We start from the raw sequence: 17,263 nt of genomic DNA, 5'->3' as shown, positions 1-17,263 counted from the left end.
ATTGATAGCCCTATTCCTCGGAGAAAAACCAGGAAAAAGTATATCCATTCTGGTTTTTCTCCAAGGAATAAGGTTTCAAGAACTGTCGTATGTATAAACATCGCCCGCCTTGTTACTTCTAACAGGATCCTCGCACCATATCACAGGTCTCTTGCGATGGAATCATTTCGTTCACGAGCAACTGTGCAAGTATTCGCTCCTCGTGTGGGGCCCGTGAACTCCTCGCATTGGAAACCCATCGTCTCTAGTACAGGCATAAAAAGCTGGCATGCTCTTGTCTATTTGGTGCCGCTCGAAGAGGCACATTGAGTATTTTTGTTACACAGAAGTTGTTTTGCGAAGGCTAGCCTGAACGTGTGCGCAGTGGGAGATGGATGCTGTGTGGTGCTACATTTGTTACAAAGTCGTTGAGGACCGTAGCGTTACGGCCGAGCTCAAAGCGCCAGGCAATATTTGGGGCGTTTGGGAGTTGTCCGGCGGCTGAAAAGCTGTCTTGTTGAGCTCATGCTTTTGTATTCGTTTAGAAGGAAACTGAATGGGAGTTCATAGGCTGGCCCTAACCTTCCTCACCTAGCAAATCGCACGCGGCCATATTCCGGAGGGTTGATGCCTCCCGACCGCATGCCGCGACCCGACAACGTCGCGCCACGTTCTGTCAGCCGGCAAGTTGGTTGTATTGCGCATTTGGCTTGTCAGACCAGATGCAGTTTGCCAAATCAGCAACCATTCCAGGGACACTACCGGGCCATGCAGTGGAGCGCCTGAAGGGCTCAATAACCACAACCCAGCAGCCGAGCAGGCAATATTTGATGAGCCCAATTCGAAAGCGCTGGATTTTTCCCACGGGTCCATCGCATCTATGCTCGCGAGTTAGTCCGCCCCAGCGTCTGATGAGCGGTGTATTGAACTCTGGCTGAAGTTCGCTCGGCGGCGGGGACCTGCGCCTGAAAACGGTCGGCCCCCCGCGTCCCCCGCCCAAAGTCGGTAGGGGTCAGCGGTCGGCGGGGCCGCCCGGTCCGCCTCCGGGCCCGGTGCGGTCGGCGGGGTCGCTCGGACCGCCTGCGGGCCCGGCGCGGCCGGCACGCCGCTGCAGACGGTCTCACACCTGTGCAGCGGCGGCCACCAGGCCCGTCGCCGGGGGAGACCTGGTGCAGGGCGGCAGCTGCTCCAGCGTTTACGCGTCCGCCCACACGTGTCTCTAACTGCCACTCCCGGAGGACGTGTCGGCGAGGGGGCGCTGCTTGGTGGGCTTCCCCGCGTCCGCCCGGACAGCTGGCCACCCGGCCAGGTTTTTGTCGAGTGGGGTGACCGGGACGGGCGTCGGGCCCGGGCCGCGGCCGACGCCGCCGCTCCGGGCCGGCGGTTCGATCGCCGCGGCAACAAAGTCCGATGTGCTGCCGCATGGCTCCGGCACTGCACGACCATAAGAATGGTATACTTGTGCACACAACGCAACCTGCCCTGAGCCGTTATATCGACGTCCCTTGGATGCGGCGACGTCCGCGGATCGCCTGTAGAGTGAAGCACCATGTAAATACGTGAGAATGCCACAACCAGCTGCTGTAACCAGGCATGTCCGCTAGTACACGTCAGCCACCACTTGCGCGGCCCCATGGCACGACGGGTAGCACGACCTGCGCCGTCTGACTGCGGTTGAGGCGCCCCGCACCAGCGCGCCGTGCGCAGACAGCCACGATGGATGCCTCCTCGGCAACAGCTAAAACGGCTCCCGAGCACGCGAACGGGCACGTTTATTTGCAGGAATGAAACGCACGGCTGCCGGACCGGACTCAGCCGTGTCACAGAGTCTGCGGCCGGCGCGACCCGCACAGACGCCAGACGGAAGGCCGGCCAGACATGAGCGCTCCGGCCCACCGCGTAATACCACACACTGCACGGGACTAGACTGAGACGTGGCGGCCGTCGGAGGGGAGCGCGAAAAATCGGCCCGCTCCGGCGAGCCACGCGGTGACGGGCGCGGCGGCGGCGGCGGCGGCGGCGGCGGGGCACACGGCCTGGCGCGTCCGACCGCGCCAGGCCGTGTGCCCCGGCAGGCATCGCGACGCACGGTGTGATGCCTGCCGGCGGTCCGGCGCGAACCCGGCCGGCACGCGGCGGAGAGCTCCACAGACGCCTCTCCGTACTAACTATTGCCTGCCTCTCAGATCGTTCGCTGCATCCCAGAGTCCACCAGCCGGCCGACCCGCACCCGCACATGGCGCCAGAGCGGCGGCGCACGCGCCAGCGTTGCTCTCCGACGACGCCTGGCTTTACCCCAGCGCGCGAGCGTCGCGTATCGGAGGCGGTAATTCGATGAGCTTAGGAGACATTGGGCTACACCACGACATTGCTGGCAAACTGGAGTACAACTGATTGACAAAGAACGCACCATGCATTTGACGGCTTCTCCACAAGTCGAGATCCGGCCCTCGTGTCCCCACAGTTGATTGCAGTAAAGATGACATGACGACCCAGTTAACTAACGTCCATGTGCGTTACGGAGAATGAAACAAAATACACGCATGCGAATAACTGTGCATATGACACGAAATCGCTAGGACGTCTGACAACATATCACGTGATCGCAAAGATTACGCAGCATCTCTTATCACACTGAGTGATTTACGCAGCTCAAGTGCGCGGCAATTAACAACTCCGCCTCGGGTTATCGTCTCGAAATCGACGCGTACTATCAGCAAATGGGAACAGATGACAGCAAGAACTATGCCTCCTGACAGCGGCACAGAATGCTGGGAGACTCACTACGTGGCCACGATCCTCATCCAAAGCTCGCCTGTCTCCATGACTTGATCCCAACGCCGCGCGCTCTCTACCCACCCCCTCCCCAATCCTCCGTTCCCCAGCAGACCCCACGAATCGTGCGTGGACAGACCAACGAGCGGCGCGAATGAGGAAAAAGCTGCGTCACAGCCCGCCAGTGCCTGCTCCGGGCCGCGGTTGCGCCGACCGTTGAGGGGCATGGCCGCGGGCTGTCCGTCCGACGGGGTCCGACAGGCGCTGCGGGCGCCAGAGCCGTCCGCCGCGCACCCGCCTCCGGCGGCGGCGCTCAGGCTTGCTGCGGCACGCCGCCGCGCGGCGCGCACGCCTCCTCCAGCCGGTAGACGGCGCGCCAGTCGGGCGGGCTCGGCTTGCACACGCCCCACACAGCGGCAGCCGAAGAAGTCGACGGCGTTCTGCAGCGGGCCGCGGTCGAACGGCGAGCGGCGCCGGCCGGCCGCCTCCGCCGACGCGAAGTGCTTGTACCGGGCGGCGTTGATGCGCTCGTTGGTGGTCATCGCCAGCCACGCCACCTGTCGTGACACGGCCACTCAGGTCAGAGTCCTACTGAGGCCCAGGTCGAGGGTCCGGGGTCACACTCAGGTCAGACAGGAGAAACGCAAGCTCAGACCAGATCGAGGGCAGGAACACACAGATCAGGCAGGAAGCAGGGTCTTGCAGGGTCAGGATCAGAGGCAAGGAGCAGGGTCAAGATCAGGGTCAGGAGCACGTTGAGGCTAGGTCCCGTTGTTTATGGTCACGCTACGACTACATTGAGGTTGGGATCACACCTATGAACTCCGGGTAACCTCTGGACGTGACACATCTAAATGTTCGGGTCCACGCACAGAGCACGTCATGTACACATAACATAAACAAGCAGCGATGGTGGCAGCGGCGGTACGTGTCCGCACGCTGCCGTCCCCGTCTTCTCCTGGCAACTGCACCGGCTTGCGTCAACCAGCCGCTGTCCGAGCCGGCGTCGGGGCGGTGAATCACAGCCGCCCCGACCCGTCAGCTGCCGCGCAGGTCACGGCCAGCCTGTGCAGTGCGCCCGATAAAAACGCTGGGCTCAGGTGTGCCCCGCCAGCAGCCGCCGACGACCTGACACCAGATGTTCACGGCGGTGACTCACGCCCGCGCTGCGCGCTTTCATTTACAAATTCTCGCAAAGCGTGGTATGTTGGGACTGTAGATGAAGATATTCTGGTATCAGGGTCAGTACCGTCTAGGCACGAGAGCATGGGCTCAGAGCCTGCAACCTTCAGCTGTCGCCAGCACAAATATCGACCTTTAATGCACCCGATGCTGGTTGACATTTCCAGTGCACGATAACACCGCTGGTAGCAGTAGCACCCACACACCCATCCAGTACCGCTGGTACTGATTTTGCACTGCTGCCCTTGCCGCTGTGACAATCTTGCCGTGTAGTTGAGCACACTCGAAAGTACCTGCCTGAACCGATGCTACGGCTTTTCGAAATGCACTGCGACAGCAACCGTGTGTAGTGCGACGCAACGTAACAATGAGAGGAAAATAGCTCAAAGATTAGAGGGCTGGATATGCCATCCGAAAGCCAAGGGTTCGACTGATCGGAATAAGATCTTATCTTTTCCGTGCCTGCAAGACGAATCAGGCTTATGCAATGCAGCAGAGCAATGCTTTTCTTCACGGCGGAGTATGGAGACAAAACACCACACACATCTGGTGCTGCCTCAAAATATCAGATGGGGATGGATTCAAGAATTTCTCAACAGAAGCCCCACATCAACAATGTGTCATTATCACGTAGCCGTTAAATATGTGCACATACGCAGTTCGAGACCCGTGTGTAGAGGCATCTTGACGGATTAACGATGGTCATTCGTCCATCCAGAGCGGGAACAGACTCTTGTGCCGTTCACTATGGGCGCAAGAACCGCCAAATAAATGTCAAGGGCTATATTTCATCACCAACCAGATTATGGTCACGCTAATTTTTGGCGGCGATACTACGAAACGGCATCGCCGCGATGACGTGCACGTGCGGTCGGACGGAGCCGTGCCCGGTCCGGCTCCACCACAAGCCCGGCAGACGGAGCCCCGAGCGCGAGCGCCGGCCGATCGGCCCACTGACCTGGTACATCTGGCAGCAGAACAGGGCCGACACCCAGACGGCGTGCACCAGCGCGTTGAGGGCGTTCCAGAACACCCACGTCTCGCACGTGGCCATGGTGGAGACGGCTGGCGGCAGACGGCAGAAGGTTCACCGCACACGGACACGCCCAGCCGGGAGGAGGCCGCGCGCCTAGGGTGACGCGCATGCAAGCTTGCCTGGCGACACTGGCGCACTAGCTCTGGTTAGCAATCAAATAGCGTTCAAATGCCCGCAAACAAAACCATTCCCACCCGGAGGCTTTTGTTCACACAACGGTAGAATTCCGACGTCGCCAGGTTATTCAATACGCTAAAGGTCCGTTCATATCTCGCGGACTGGCTGCAGAAACGCTGCAGATTCTGTACTTAGTTAGCTTTACTGCAGTTACTAGCTGTCCTTATTGGCTAACCTGCTGCAGTTATTAGCTTTTGCGGGTCAGGGGTACCCCAGTCATCCCGCGCGCTCGCACTAAGGCGTTAAAAAGAGCTCAAAGGTGGTAACTGTTGCTCACTTTCGAGCTCTTTCTGCCGACGGCTTGTGGGCCTGCAAGCTTAAAATTGACATATCTAGTTCGCGACAGCTGACTGGCTGCAGCGTGCGCAGCGGATTTTACAGCAAGTCCGCCAGGTGCGAACGGAGCACCACCAAAAAGGCAGGACCTGCTAATGTGGAGGTGCTTGCTTGGTAGAGCACCACCAATGATACGCGTCACCTGATTCTCCGTGCCCCGGCTACTGCAGTGGCGTAGGACGTACCGTTCCAAAAACCCTGCTCCGAAATGGCGACCGCGCAGGCGCGTTGGTAGAACACGCTGCAGCCGTACAGGAAGAAGACGCACATCCCGGCCAAGAAGAGCAGGTAGTACACAAAATATTTGTGGTTTCCGGCACCTGGAGCACGGCACGCACGTCAAACGTCGCGTTAGTTGTTAACATGTGATCTATAACAGAAGACATGACTGATTGAGAAATTTTGATTTAATACTGTGTCGGCATCTCGTTTCGAAACCACCATGGCATTTACGCACACAGATTGTGAGTGACAGAGAATGCCATCGATGGTAAAATATAAATGTCCATCCCAGGCAATGTTCCAAATTCACGGCTCACGTGCGAATTAAAACTGTGCTTCATTGTACCCGAAAAATGAAATGCGACAGTAAGCTATACGAGGGAGAAAAAAAACAAAGAGCCGAGTCAGAACAAGAACAACATAAATCTCCAAAAGTATCAGTTCAAATAGCAAACCAATGCCAATTTGTGGCGTTATAACATTATTAAGGATAGTCCCGTACAGCTGAAAGTGGACGTGAATGGCTAATTTCGGACAATCAACTCGCGTACGTAACATGATGACGAACAAGCAGAAGCGACACAGAAGAAGCAACAGAACAGAAGCCCGCCAGCGCCCGCACGCGTCACCCCTGCTGGCCGCCAATAGCGTGCGCCTCCAGCATCCATGACACGCACCGACACAGTTGTTGACCCAGGGGCAGTGGTGGTCGAACTTGGCCACGCAGCGGTTGCAGACGGAGCAGTGTTTGGAGCGGACCGGCCGGCGGATGAGGCACGTGCTGCAGAACTGCGCCATGTTGAAGCCCTCCGTCTCCGACAGTGACACGATTGTCTGCAGAGGTGCAAGGCCTCGCCGGTCAGCGGCGGTGCCGTCGGGGCGGTGGGGCACCGGCCGAGCGTAGCTCAGCAACAGTCCCACGCGACAACTGCGGCCGCTGGGGGCGCTTCCGGACGCGGCGCGATAGCTCCCAAGCGATTACCCTGTCCAATTTTCGTTTCGATAACCAGAAAAGGCCGGCAACGTTATGTCAGATATCGTGGCACCGTTCTGCGCCAGCTGCGGAGTGAGCATCGTTGCGACTGGTGATGAGGGTACAGCTGCATCAAAAGTCACCTCTGCCCAGCCGCGCACGCGCCTGGGAGCCGGGGGTCGCCTCGCCCGGAGCATCGCCGCCCAAACGGCTGAAGACGAGAGACCAAAGCCAGCCAGTCCACACCAGCCAGCTGCTGCCTGTCCGCGCAGCGACCAGCCGGCGCGGCCCTGCGCCATACTCAGGCCGCAGCGAGCCGTGGGCCAGCCGGCCGAGCGGCGTACCTTGCACTTGTCAGTCAGCGACGAGGTCATGTGGCCGGGGTCTCCCCGCCAGCAGCGCACGAACGCCCACCACAGCAGGGACGAGCAGGCGAGGAAGGCTAGCGTGGTGCTAGCACCCACGTACGGCTGCAGCCACACCACCCAGGTGATGTAGAACCAAATCTGAGGACAGAACAGCCCCAGGTGATGTAGGAGCACGTCTAAAGGAGCTGGGAAGAACTGGGTGATGAATGGAACACATCCCAGTGATGTAAAGCCAGAGTTGAGCGGAGACAACACTGTGGTGACAATGAAGTACCACATCTGATGGGACGTACGGACAACCAGGAATGTACGGAACAAAAACACCATAGTGATACAGTCATATCTGAGGGAGGGAGAACGCCCGGGTGATTTAGAACCAGATCCCACGACAAAAAAAAAACACCCAGGCGATGCAAACCCGGTCGGAGGGAAAAGAACAGCACCCAAGCGATGTAGAATCGGATCTGAACAAAGAGCAATGCTCAGATAACATCGACCTAAGTCTGAGGAAAAAAACGTCCAGGAAAGATGCGCAGACATATCTGACGACAGATTGCAACGCCCAAGCCGTACATAACCACACATGATGTAAGACACAAGCACCAGGTGATGTTACCGGATTGTGACAAGTGGGACTGTCGTGTGCGCAGACAGCTGCGGTCGTGGGGGACCACACGTGATGCTAGAACACGGCGGTGATAGGAAACGGGACGCGGAGAGATCTACGAGATGATACTCATACGTCCAGCCGACGTGTGCCCGAATCTGGGGATCTGGATCTGTGGGGAAGCCGGATCGCGGAATACCCAAAACAACGCCGGGGGGGGGGGACGGGGGCTGATCTGAAGGATAACTATAGCCCACGCGATCTGAGGCGTTGGCGGACGGAGCGCTTAGGTGGTGTAGAGCCAAACATTACGGCAGAAAAACCAGCACACCACTTAGGGCCCGGGTTGAGAGCAGCGCAAGACCCGGATGGCGTAACAACGCTGCCAGCTGGCCGACAAGCCGGTGGCGTAGAGCCATCTTCCATCGAAAAGCCTCGACTGGTAAAGAGCTATATCTTAGAAACAACAGCGAAGTGTCAGAAGCACGAGGATGGTGGCTGACCAAACACCGGACGTCCGCCGCTTGCAGAAACGGGAGCAGGGGGACCGCCACGAAACACGAGAGGAATCCGGCGTCCGCCTCCTCCCATAAAGAACAATACCGGCCGGGAGGCTCGATGGCTCTGAAGGCGCCGGGCGCCGGTCCGCACCAGGCGGCGCGTCCGGTACGGATCACCAAGCTGCCCGGCAAATGTACTCTTCAGCCCTCGTGCTGCGCACGCGTGTTGACGTCATTTAGCCAGGGAGACAAAGCGACTAAAGCATTCTTGACAGTTATGAATTGCTCTATTAACCATGCAGATGATGGCTACTTCACCCACTTTGTTCGTTGTCACGCACGGTGATGCACTTTATGTATTCACCGATCACTCAAGTGTGTCTCTTCGCCACCCAGCTTGTGTGCAGTACCTCATGTGGATAAAAGCCTAGCATTGGGCGTGGCCAGCTCCCAACCAGAGTCGGGAGCCTGTGCAGGGCACGCGGCCCGACCGAAGACCGCCGCCGGTGATCAGTGACCGTTATCCAGGTCATCACTCCCTGCCTACTGACCTTGGTGGCCAGGTATATGGCCATCGGCAGCGTCTCCATGAAGTCCTTGTTGAACAGGGCCTGTCCGTAGAAGTGGCACACGATATAGACGCCAACCAGGCAGCCCAGCTTGACCAGCACGTCCATCTCCAGGGCGAAGATCTGGCCGACCGCGTAGAACACCAGCAGAGGTAAGCTCATCTCCGCCCAGTACTGCACCTTCTGCAATCAGCGCCGATGGCGGCAGAGGTCAAGTGTGGGCCCGCCTGCATGTGCCATGGGTGTGCGTGCGGACAGTTCACATGTCAAATGGTTACCAGAGCAAGCGCCTCAGAACTTCAGAAGCTCCAAAGTAAGGGTCACAAAATGCAATGAACACTGCCGATGCGCCGGACCCGTATTCTGCCCGTGACGCCTAGACTGCACGCTCCAGCTGAATCCTGCCGCTAGCAGAGGCAGAACGCTCCGTGGCAGCGCTGTTGGCCGTGGCTGCGGCCGACTCTGGGGTCCAAGAACGCACCGCATTGCTGGTGAACCGCTTGCAGACGTTGCGACGCGACTGGCCGGGCTGCTCGAGCGAGGTGAGCCACTCCCTGCCCATCCACTGCACCTGGTGTCGCTGCGCTATGTCGTGCGCCGTGGCTCCCTGGCGGCATAGACACACTGGCTGCCGCAAACCGAGGCCAACGCGCCATGCGGCAGTGCACGAGACACTGTCCGCTGACAATACAGGATCAGTATGCATTACCTATGTCAATCTTCATCTCAAGCTCGGAGCTAAGTAAGTGATTAGGCTAAAAGGAAAAAAACACGTGGGGACCCGTTCCGACCACACCAAAACGGGTGCGTCCTACTTACGGGTGAAGAACGGTGTCCATGACTGGGTATAGGTGGCGCTGGACATTGGGGACAGCCACGGCGTTTACACCCATACGTAAATTAACAACATTATTTGCAGACGTAAGTGTGAAAGTGACAAGAACCTCTTACGTGAAACGATTTCGGGCATTCCATCACAAGTGTATCAGTGTGCCCCCAATGTGTCACGAATGGCACGCACATGTGACGTTCGTGAAGGACCAGTTTTCATTCATTCCTATCACCACTCACTACAGAAAGACTCGTGCAGCAGTTAGCCATCGAGCGGTGCCACTGTTCGCCGCTCCCCTCTTTGTTCCCAGCAAGCCACAAGCTAGACGACGCTGACTGCCCCACACTCCCGGCCATCTGCTCGTTTCTGTCTCTGTGATGGCTCACCTGTTTGTTCTTGATGCTGATGCCAGGCGCCGGCTGGCCTGTGTCGGCTCACCTGTTTATTCCTGACGCTGGTGTCGGTGCCGGCTGGCCTGTGCCGGCCCACCTGTTTGTTCCTGACGCTGGTGTCGGCGCCGGCTGACCTGTGCCGGCTCACCTGTTTGTTCCTGACGCTGGTGTCGGTACTGGCTGACCTGTGTCGGCTCACCTGTTTGTTCCTGACGCTGGTGTCAGCGCCGGCTGACCTGTTTGTTCTTGACGCTGGTGTCGGCGCCGGCTGGCCTGTGTCGGCTCACCTGTTTGTTCCTGACGCTGGTGTCGGCGCCGGCTCACCTGTTTGTTCCTGACGCTGGTGTCGGCGGCTGGCCTGTGTCGGCTCACCTGTTTGTTCCTGACGCTGGTGTCGGCTGCCGGCTGGCCTGTATCGGCTCACCTGTTTGTTCCTGACGCCTGGTGTCGGGCACGGCTGGCCTGTGTCGGCTCACATGTTATATTCCTGACGCCTGGTGTCGGCACCGGCTGGCCTGTGTCGGCTCACATGTTTGTTCCTGACGCTGGTGTCGGTGCCGGCTGGCCTGTTTCGGCTCACCTGTTTGTTCCTGACGCTGGTGTCGGGTGCCGGCTGGCCTTGTGTCGGCTCACATGTTTGTTCCTGACGCTGGTGTCGGCGCCGGCTGGCCTGTATCGGCTCACCTGTTTGTTCCTGACGCTGGTGTCGGTGCCGGCTGGCCTGTATCGGCTCACATGTTTGTTCCTGACGCTGGTGCCGGACGCCGGCTGGCCTGTGTCGGCTCACCTGTTTATTCCTGACGCTGGTGTCGGCGCCGGCTGGCCTGTGTCGGCTCACCTGTTTGTTCCTGACGCTGGTGTCGGCGCCGGCTCACCTGTTTGTCCCTGACGCTGGTGTCGGCGCCGGCTGGCCTGCATCGGCTCACATGTTTGTTCCTGACGCTGGTGCCGGCGCCGGCTGGCCTGTGTCGGCTCACCTGTTTATTCCTGACGCTGGTGTCCGCGCCGGCTGGCCTGTGTCGGCTCACCTGTTTGTTCCTGACGCTGGTGTCGGCGCCGGCTCGCAGCAGCGTCTGCACCGCGCTGACGTTGCGCGCCGTGACGGCCCAGTGGAGCGCCGTGTTCCCGTATGTCTGGTCCTGCAGGCAGGTGCTGGCGCCGAACGTCAGCAGCAGCCGCGTCGGGTCCATCCTGCCTCGGCAGACCCGTCAGGTCAGACGCCTGGCCGGTGAATCACCAGACACAAGGGCCGCGCCACTGGCAAAACGGCTCATTCTACCAGAGAATAGGGTTCATGGCAATTTTGGGAAACGCCGTTCATTGTGATTGGTACAAGCATAGCCACATGTTGGCGGATGCACCAATACATCCAAAATATGAAACGCACAAATACGTACAAATGATATATCAAGGTGGTAGTGCGCGGCCCCCAAAACATAAATTCATGAACATCAATGGCCGCGAACAAAACAAACAGGACCCTGGAAACCATGGGCAACACGGAACATCCCAAGCAGATGCTGGTTTATCCTCTCCCGCACCCAAGAGGTGGTCGTGTGATCTGGCCGGGCGCCTGCAGTTCGCCCCGCACGCCGCCGCGGCCGTGCGGCCGTGCGGCCGGCCCGCCGGCGCACCCACCCGGTGGTCTTGTAGGCGCTCCACATGAGGGCCGGCATGCCGCTGTCGTCGGGCGCGGTGGCGCCGGCGCCGCCCGTCACCGCCCGCAGGTAGGCCACGATGTTGGTGTAGCCGCACTGGGCCGCCACGTGGATGCAGGCGAAGCCCTCCACATCACGGATGGTGGGGTCGGCGCGGTGTCGGATCAGCAGCACCACCATGCTCAGGTGGCCTTGCCTGCGGCGGCAGCGGGCGCGTTGTGACCGGAGGCGCCCCGCTGGCACGGCTCACTCGGATGGAAAACGGAAATTTCCAACCATCTGACATGGCTGGTTCGACTGCGACGAGGCCGTGGGTAACACGCCGACATTTTCAATCTAGTTGTGGACTCCAAGGAAGGCATAATGCAGAAGATTTTTGGCAATTGCATTGAAATATTAAAAAGCAACTTCCAGTGGAGCACATCCATTTCAAACACAAGAAGCGATAGGAAAATCATTGAAAGCCCTGCTGCGTCCTCTCAGCTTTTACCGCAACCTCTGTTACCTGGTACACAAATAATATCGCATTAGTGCTATGGCATTTTGCTGTTGACCCGGACATGTGGTGACCATTTCCAATCACTAGTGCCTACCAGAGACGTTCCCAACGCATGTTCACAAAGCCACCCCCGGCGATCCGGTTTTGGAGCAGTACTCAGTGGAGCAGTTCCCTGCAGGTGCCAGCCACGGCGGAGCGTGCGGCCCGCACGGCGAACGGCACCGGCGCCCACCTGACAGCCCAGTGGAGCGGCGTGGAGGCAAGGTCGCCGCCGCGCGCGTCCACCTCCGCGCCCAGGCCGATGTAGTACGACGCCAGCGGCATCCGGTTGTTGATGGCGGCCCAGTGCAGCAGCGTGACGTCGATGTTGTCCCTCCGATTGACGTCATAGCCGTCGTCGATCAGCTGACGGCATCGCTCCAGCACGCCGTACTGCAGACGGGCGCCGAGAGCGGCCGCGCACGGACGTCAGGCGTGTGGTCGGTATCGGCGTGCATTCCACATACTTGGTTTCAGTCGGACAGCAGGTGGTTCAGGGAGCTCGTTGCAGAGCTGTTTTTGGGAGCTCCGGAAATCTAAGGCAATTCAAACACAGCCTTACATAGCCTGCTACTATTTAGCTGAAAGCAGAAATGTGTGAATATAATGATGCATGAGAACAGGCCCTGCTACATTTGGGTATAGGAAATACACACCAGCAGTATGAGGCAAAGTACACCCTGGTTGATAAACCTGAATAGGATAATGTCAGAAAGTGCTAAATGAAGAGGGTGAGGGGGGGATGAGTCATCTCTTTTGCACAAACTTTCAACTTGTTTTGTGAGGCACAGTGCATGCTCCCACTGTGCAGCACTTCTGACAAATGGTACATACCTGAGTGGCTTTGACAATGTCATATTGGGATTCCTTGCTGGCACCCACAGACTCAGTGGTAGCTCCAGAGGCATGCCCATCTGGCACGTCACCTCCAGCATGAGACATGATGTCAAAGTGACTTTTTAAAGATCAGCTTGCTCAACACCATTGAAATACCAGATTGGAGGCAGATCACCTGAAGGCAGATAACACACAGTTTCACTCTGGGCCTACCTTACAGCATGGGACATCACCCAGATTGCTCACTTTCAGCTATTAACTGGAAGCAATCCTGAAGTCCAACGGCAAAAAGGCCCAAGAGCCAGTAATTAGCATGCGTTCGGGTGCGGCGGGGTTGATTTGCCCCCCCCCCCCCGAAGGGCTTTTCCGGAACAGTTTCGGAACGGCAGGGCTTAGCTACCCCAGATTTTGCACAGCTGTAGACAATTTAATAGCAGGTTGCTTGGGATCAAAAATTTACGTCTACCTTGCAATGCCGCTGATCTACGGCAGGTCGAAGTCAGGTCATGTATTCAGAAGGCATTTTCCAGGGAATCATTCAATCTAATGCAACACTAGAGAGTTAGACAGAGCCATACATCTTTGAGATACTTTCTTTGGAAACCCAACAATTGGAGGAACAAATTCCATTGCCCTAGGGTCAGGCATGCAGGTCAGACCAAGGTCAAAGCCTATCTGTTTTATTACTCTAGAGCTTGCTGTCTGAGGTAGTTTGTGGTGCTCATTTTGAATTCATCGATAAGAGGAATTGCATTATATATCCTCCATGGACTTGTTTGAGGTCAGCCAAGGTTACTGACCTAATATGACCCACATCAACATTTTATTCAGGAATATGCTGCCTAGCATAATATCTGTCACTTATTCAAATACAACACTCAAAGCAGTATTGTATGATTTGTCACCATGACCTTTGAAAGATCTGACAAGGTCATTGACCTTAAATGAGCATGCAACCATTTGCTTAGAACAGGTACTTAGGTTCTGGGGGCATTAAAGACACCAACCTGGAGTTTGGCCCTATTTGACCTGAAGATCATGGCCTATAAAGCTCAAACCTTGGCACTAGTGAGTTCATGTATGGGCCAATACACCCTGTGAATTTGGTGTCTCTAGCTCTTAGTTTCTGAAATCTCAGAGGGGAGGGGAGGGCACACTGACCCCCATGCAAGGGCATCTGACCCTAAGGGTATCCAACCACCCACTGGGGTGTGTATTAGCATAGCATTTGGGCCTTCTGCCTTTGCATGGCAGAGCTGGGTCCTACCAATTATCTGAGGAGTTCAAATAATATTCTCAGGATCAAATATAGCATTTGTGATCCCAAACTGACCACAAAAGACCATGGAGGGACAGATGATGAGGGATGCAAGTTTCTATCCCATTCAATGTCAGTGACCCAAATAGCATTGCAAGCATAACATTTGAGTGCATGGCTGGAGTTATGTATGTCTTATACCTACTGGTAATTTACACAGATGAGTTCAGAAAATGTGCTTAAAGGATACATAAAATGGGCTTAGAAATTTAGCTTAACCTCACTGACATCAGCACATGTCAATGATGTGGATGTTGATGGTGACACAGTTTGCAAGTGGTGTATATACATACATAATGCAATATATAAACCATTTGCATTGCAATGCAACAAAGACTACCCATCTGCACATTATGCATGCAGGGGGAGATGGTTTCAATGGAGCATCTAGAGGCCCTTGGTCCTCTATTTGCTTCATACCTCTGGCTCAATTTCAGGTCAAATGGACATCACTTTTTGGGATGTTGCACCTAAAACAGTCCACACAGGGGAAAGGCAGGTGCCAAGAATTATGAGTGTGCAACAAGGGGGAAGGAATGTTGAAAAAGGCCAAAAATTGCATCATAATTTATAGATTGTCTGGTTTTCCAACATCACTACTACCATATTGTACATTTCCAACACCATTCCCTACCAGCACTGGTATATTTGAACTCAGAGCTCAAAAGAAAAACAAAAACTAATAACTTGTTTCACAGCACATTCTGTTATGTCCAATATCCTGCTTGGTGAAACCAAGCCTGCAATATATTTTTTTAACAAAGTGCACAGCATTACAAATATACTCATCAAAAGTGAGCATGATATATTTTGTCATGGAATTATCATGGTAAACTAAAATATCCTGGGACATATTTCAACATAAATAATAACTTGGAAATCCAGCACAATCTGACTATATCTGGGTTTTGCACACACAAAGCCAAGGTTATGTGTACCAATATCATGTAGGCATTTGGTAAGGTGGATTATTTTTCTCATGTTGGTGCGCAGTCACCATACATTCCAGTTAGCATATGTATGCTTACATGGATCACATGGATAATTATGCTGTGCATGATTTCATGCAGATGGAGTCACTGAAAATGTCAGCCAACATGAATGATGAGCTATCAAATAACTGGGTTCTAAAAAAATTGAGCCAGCATGTCTCCATAACAAGTAAAAGTTAGGAAACAGAGGTTCCAATAACAGGGTGAGTGATTCAGTCAGACCCCCTGATGAAGATGGCCAAGTCTTTTATTTCCTTCTTTGAATGAGCACAGCAAAGCATGACAAAACTAAGGGGCTGTGATTGGCAGAATGGGAAGTTAATATCTTCTATGCAGCCTTATCCTCATTTGGGGCAGCATCCATAATCTTAACTGTTTTCAATAACAATGCTAAGAACCAACGGGCCAACTTTTAAGACCTGGGCACAAGCATGGTGTATTACGATTTTCATCACTTGATACGCATAGTTTTTTTAGATATTCAAAAGGATTGTACGCCAACGGCGGGTCTCGACTACAAGTAAGAGAACTGGGAGGGGCACCAGCCAACACACGTATTTAGATAGATAGAGCACCCAAACTGCGCCTGGGCAAAAAACACGCACATCGGATCCCCACCCGGTCATACAGCAGTGGTCACTACTCCGCCCACCGCCGCCCGGACACGGGCCCCTATCGCTCAATAACGCATACAAACGCAGGCCCTGCGGCTCATAGGCGCAGACGCACACACACACAAACACAAACCTAACAGCGCTAAGATCGGTATTAGTGCGGCATGAATGCCGGTCTGGGGGTGAATACTCCAGAGGTGCAAACCCAGCGAACTTTGCGCCAGCCACCGGAGTGCGGCTTACAGAGCGTTATCAATGCAGGACACAGGGGCATAGCTTTTCAAAACCATGGTTTTCAAATATGTTTTCAGAGGAAGCGGACATGGTAAACCGTGCTTTAAAATACACAACGGATTTCTCCCCGGATGACACACCTTTTTATAGTCGGGGACGATGCCCGAGCCGCCCCAGCTGAAGACTTACAGTTGGTACCCTGTTCAACCGTGGTACGTCAACCCACCGCTTCTTGTACCCACACATGCGTGTGATGCATACCGTCATGTAGTGTTTGGGGTAATGCCGTGCCTCATCATTTTGCTATTCCATCTCGATCCATCTGCATAACGCGAATGTTTCAACTATCGGAGACGTACGTACGTAGCCCCAACAGCAGAGCAACCAGGAAGCCATCGCCCCGCCTCGTGAGTGCCCCTATGAGGATACATGGGGGTACATGGGAATAATCGACTTCAAAATTGACGCCCCCCCCCCCCCCCCCTCTGGGACGTCTACATACCTGTGGAACTGTGCGCGATGCGTACTTTATGCTGTGCTTTCGGCGGCGTTATCGCCGAAGCCTTAGACAAGACGTGAGGCCCAAAAGCACAAATGAACGAGCGAACAAACGAAACCAAACGAACTAGACTGAACAACGGGTTGGCAGCGCAGACACAGAGGAACCACCAAGAAATGGGGGGACAAATCTGAATTTGTTTGCAGCGTGCAGCACCACGCGCTAAAGCAAAAGTTGGCCAACAATGGAATAAACGCGTGCTGCGTCCACTCTGGCGAACTTCCCCTGTCTTTACAACGGGCAGATCATGAGCTTGTGCGGGAATGACCCGATTATATTACAGATGCTGGATCAGGAAGCACCACCCCACTGGGGCAGGCCTGAGGAGGGGTTCGTGGCGCAACTATAGCTGCTCCTGGTACACATGAGCTGCCCGACAAGGTATGTTCGTTCTACCCGGGACAGGGCCTGTGCAGACCTCTGCCATCAGCAGTTATGCAATTTCACAAACGAAAAATGGCTTCACGGCGTGCTCATTCCACCGTTTAGCAAAATGCAGACACTACCTCGCCAGCAGGTATAGCACGAGAACGTCAAAACGCATCACGACCTTCCCAGATTTCAG

The 17,263-nt window shown here is 55.5% G+C and overlaps 1 protein-coding gene across 1 annotated transcript; it reads right to left on the bottom strand.

Annotated features, from left to right (window-relative positions):
* Positions 1-1,099: 1,099 nt before the first annotated feature.
* LOC119092304 (palmitoyltransferase ZDHHC17-like) lies at positions 1,100-15,960 on the bottom strand. Its single transcript, XM_037215272.1, is given in 14 exon segments — positions 1,100-1,145; positions 3,105-3,163; positions 3,165-3,311; positions 4,895-5,001; positions 5,671-5,805; positions 6,385-6,541; positions 7,025-7,186; positions 8,707-8,907; positions 9,206-9,331; positions 10,977-11,139; positions 11,587-11,802; positions 12,338-12,537; positions 12,979-13,156; positions 15,920-15,960. Coding segments are annotated over 13 exon segments (1,827 nt in total). The 5' UTR covers positions 13,087-13,156; positions 15,920-15,960.
* Positions 15,961-17,263: the final 1,303 nt, after the last annotated feature.

Source organism: Pollicipes pollicipes, unplaced genomic scaffold, assembly GCF_011947565.3.
Source record: "Pollicipes pollicipes isolate AB1234 unplaced genomic scaffold, Ppol_2.1 Scaffold_3447;HRSCAF=4054_pilon_pilon_pilon, whole genome shotgun sequence".
NCBI classification, from domain to species: domain Eukaryota; kingdom Metazoa; phylum Arthropoda; class Thecostraca; order Pollicipedomorpha; family Pollicipedidae; genus Pollicipes; species Pollicipes pollicipes.
This window is presented reverse-complemented; position numbering and strand designations above follow the sequence as displayed.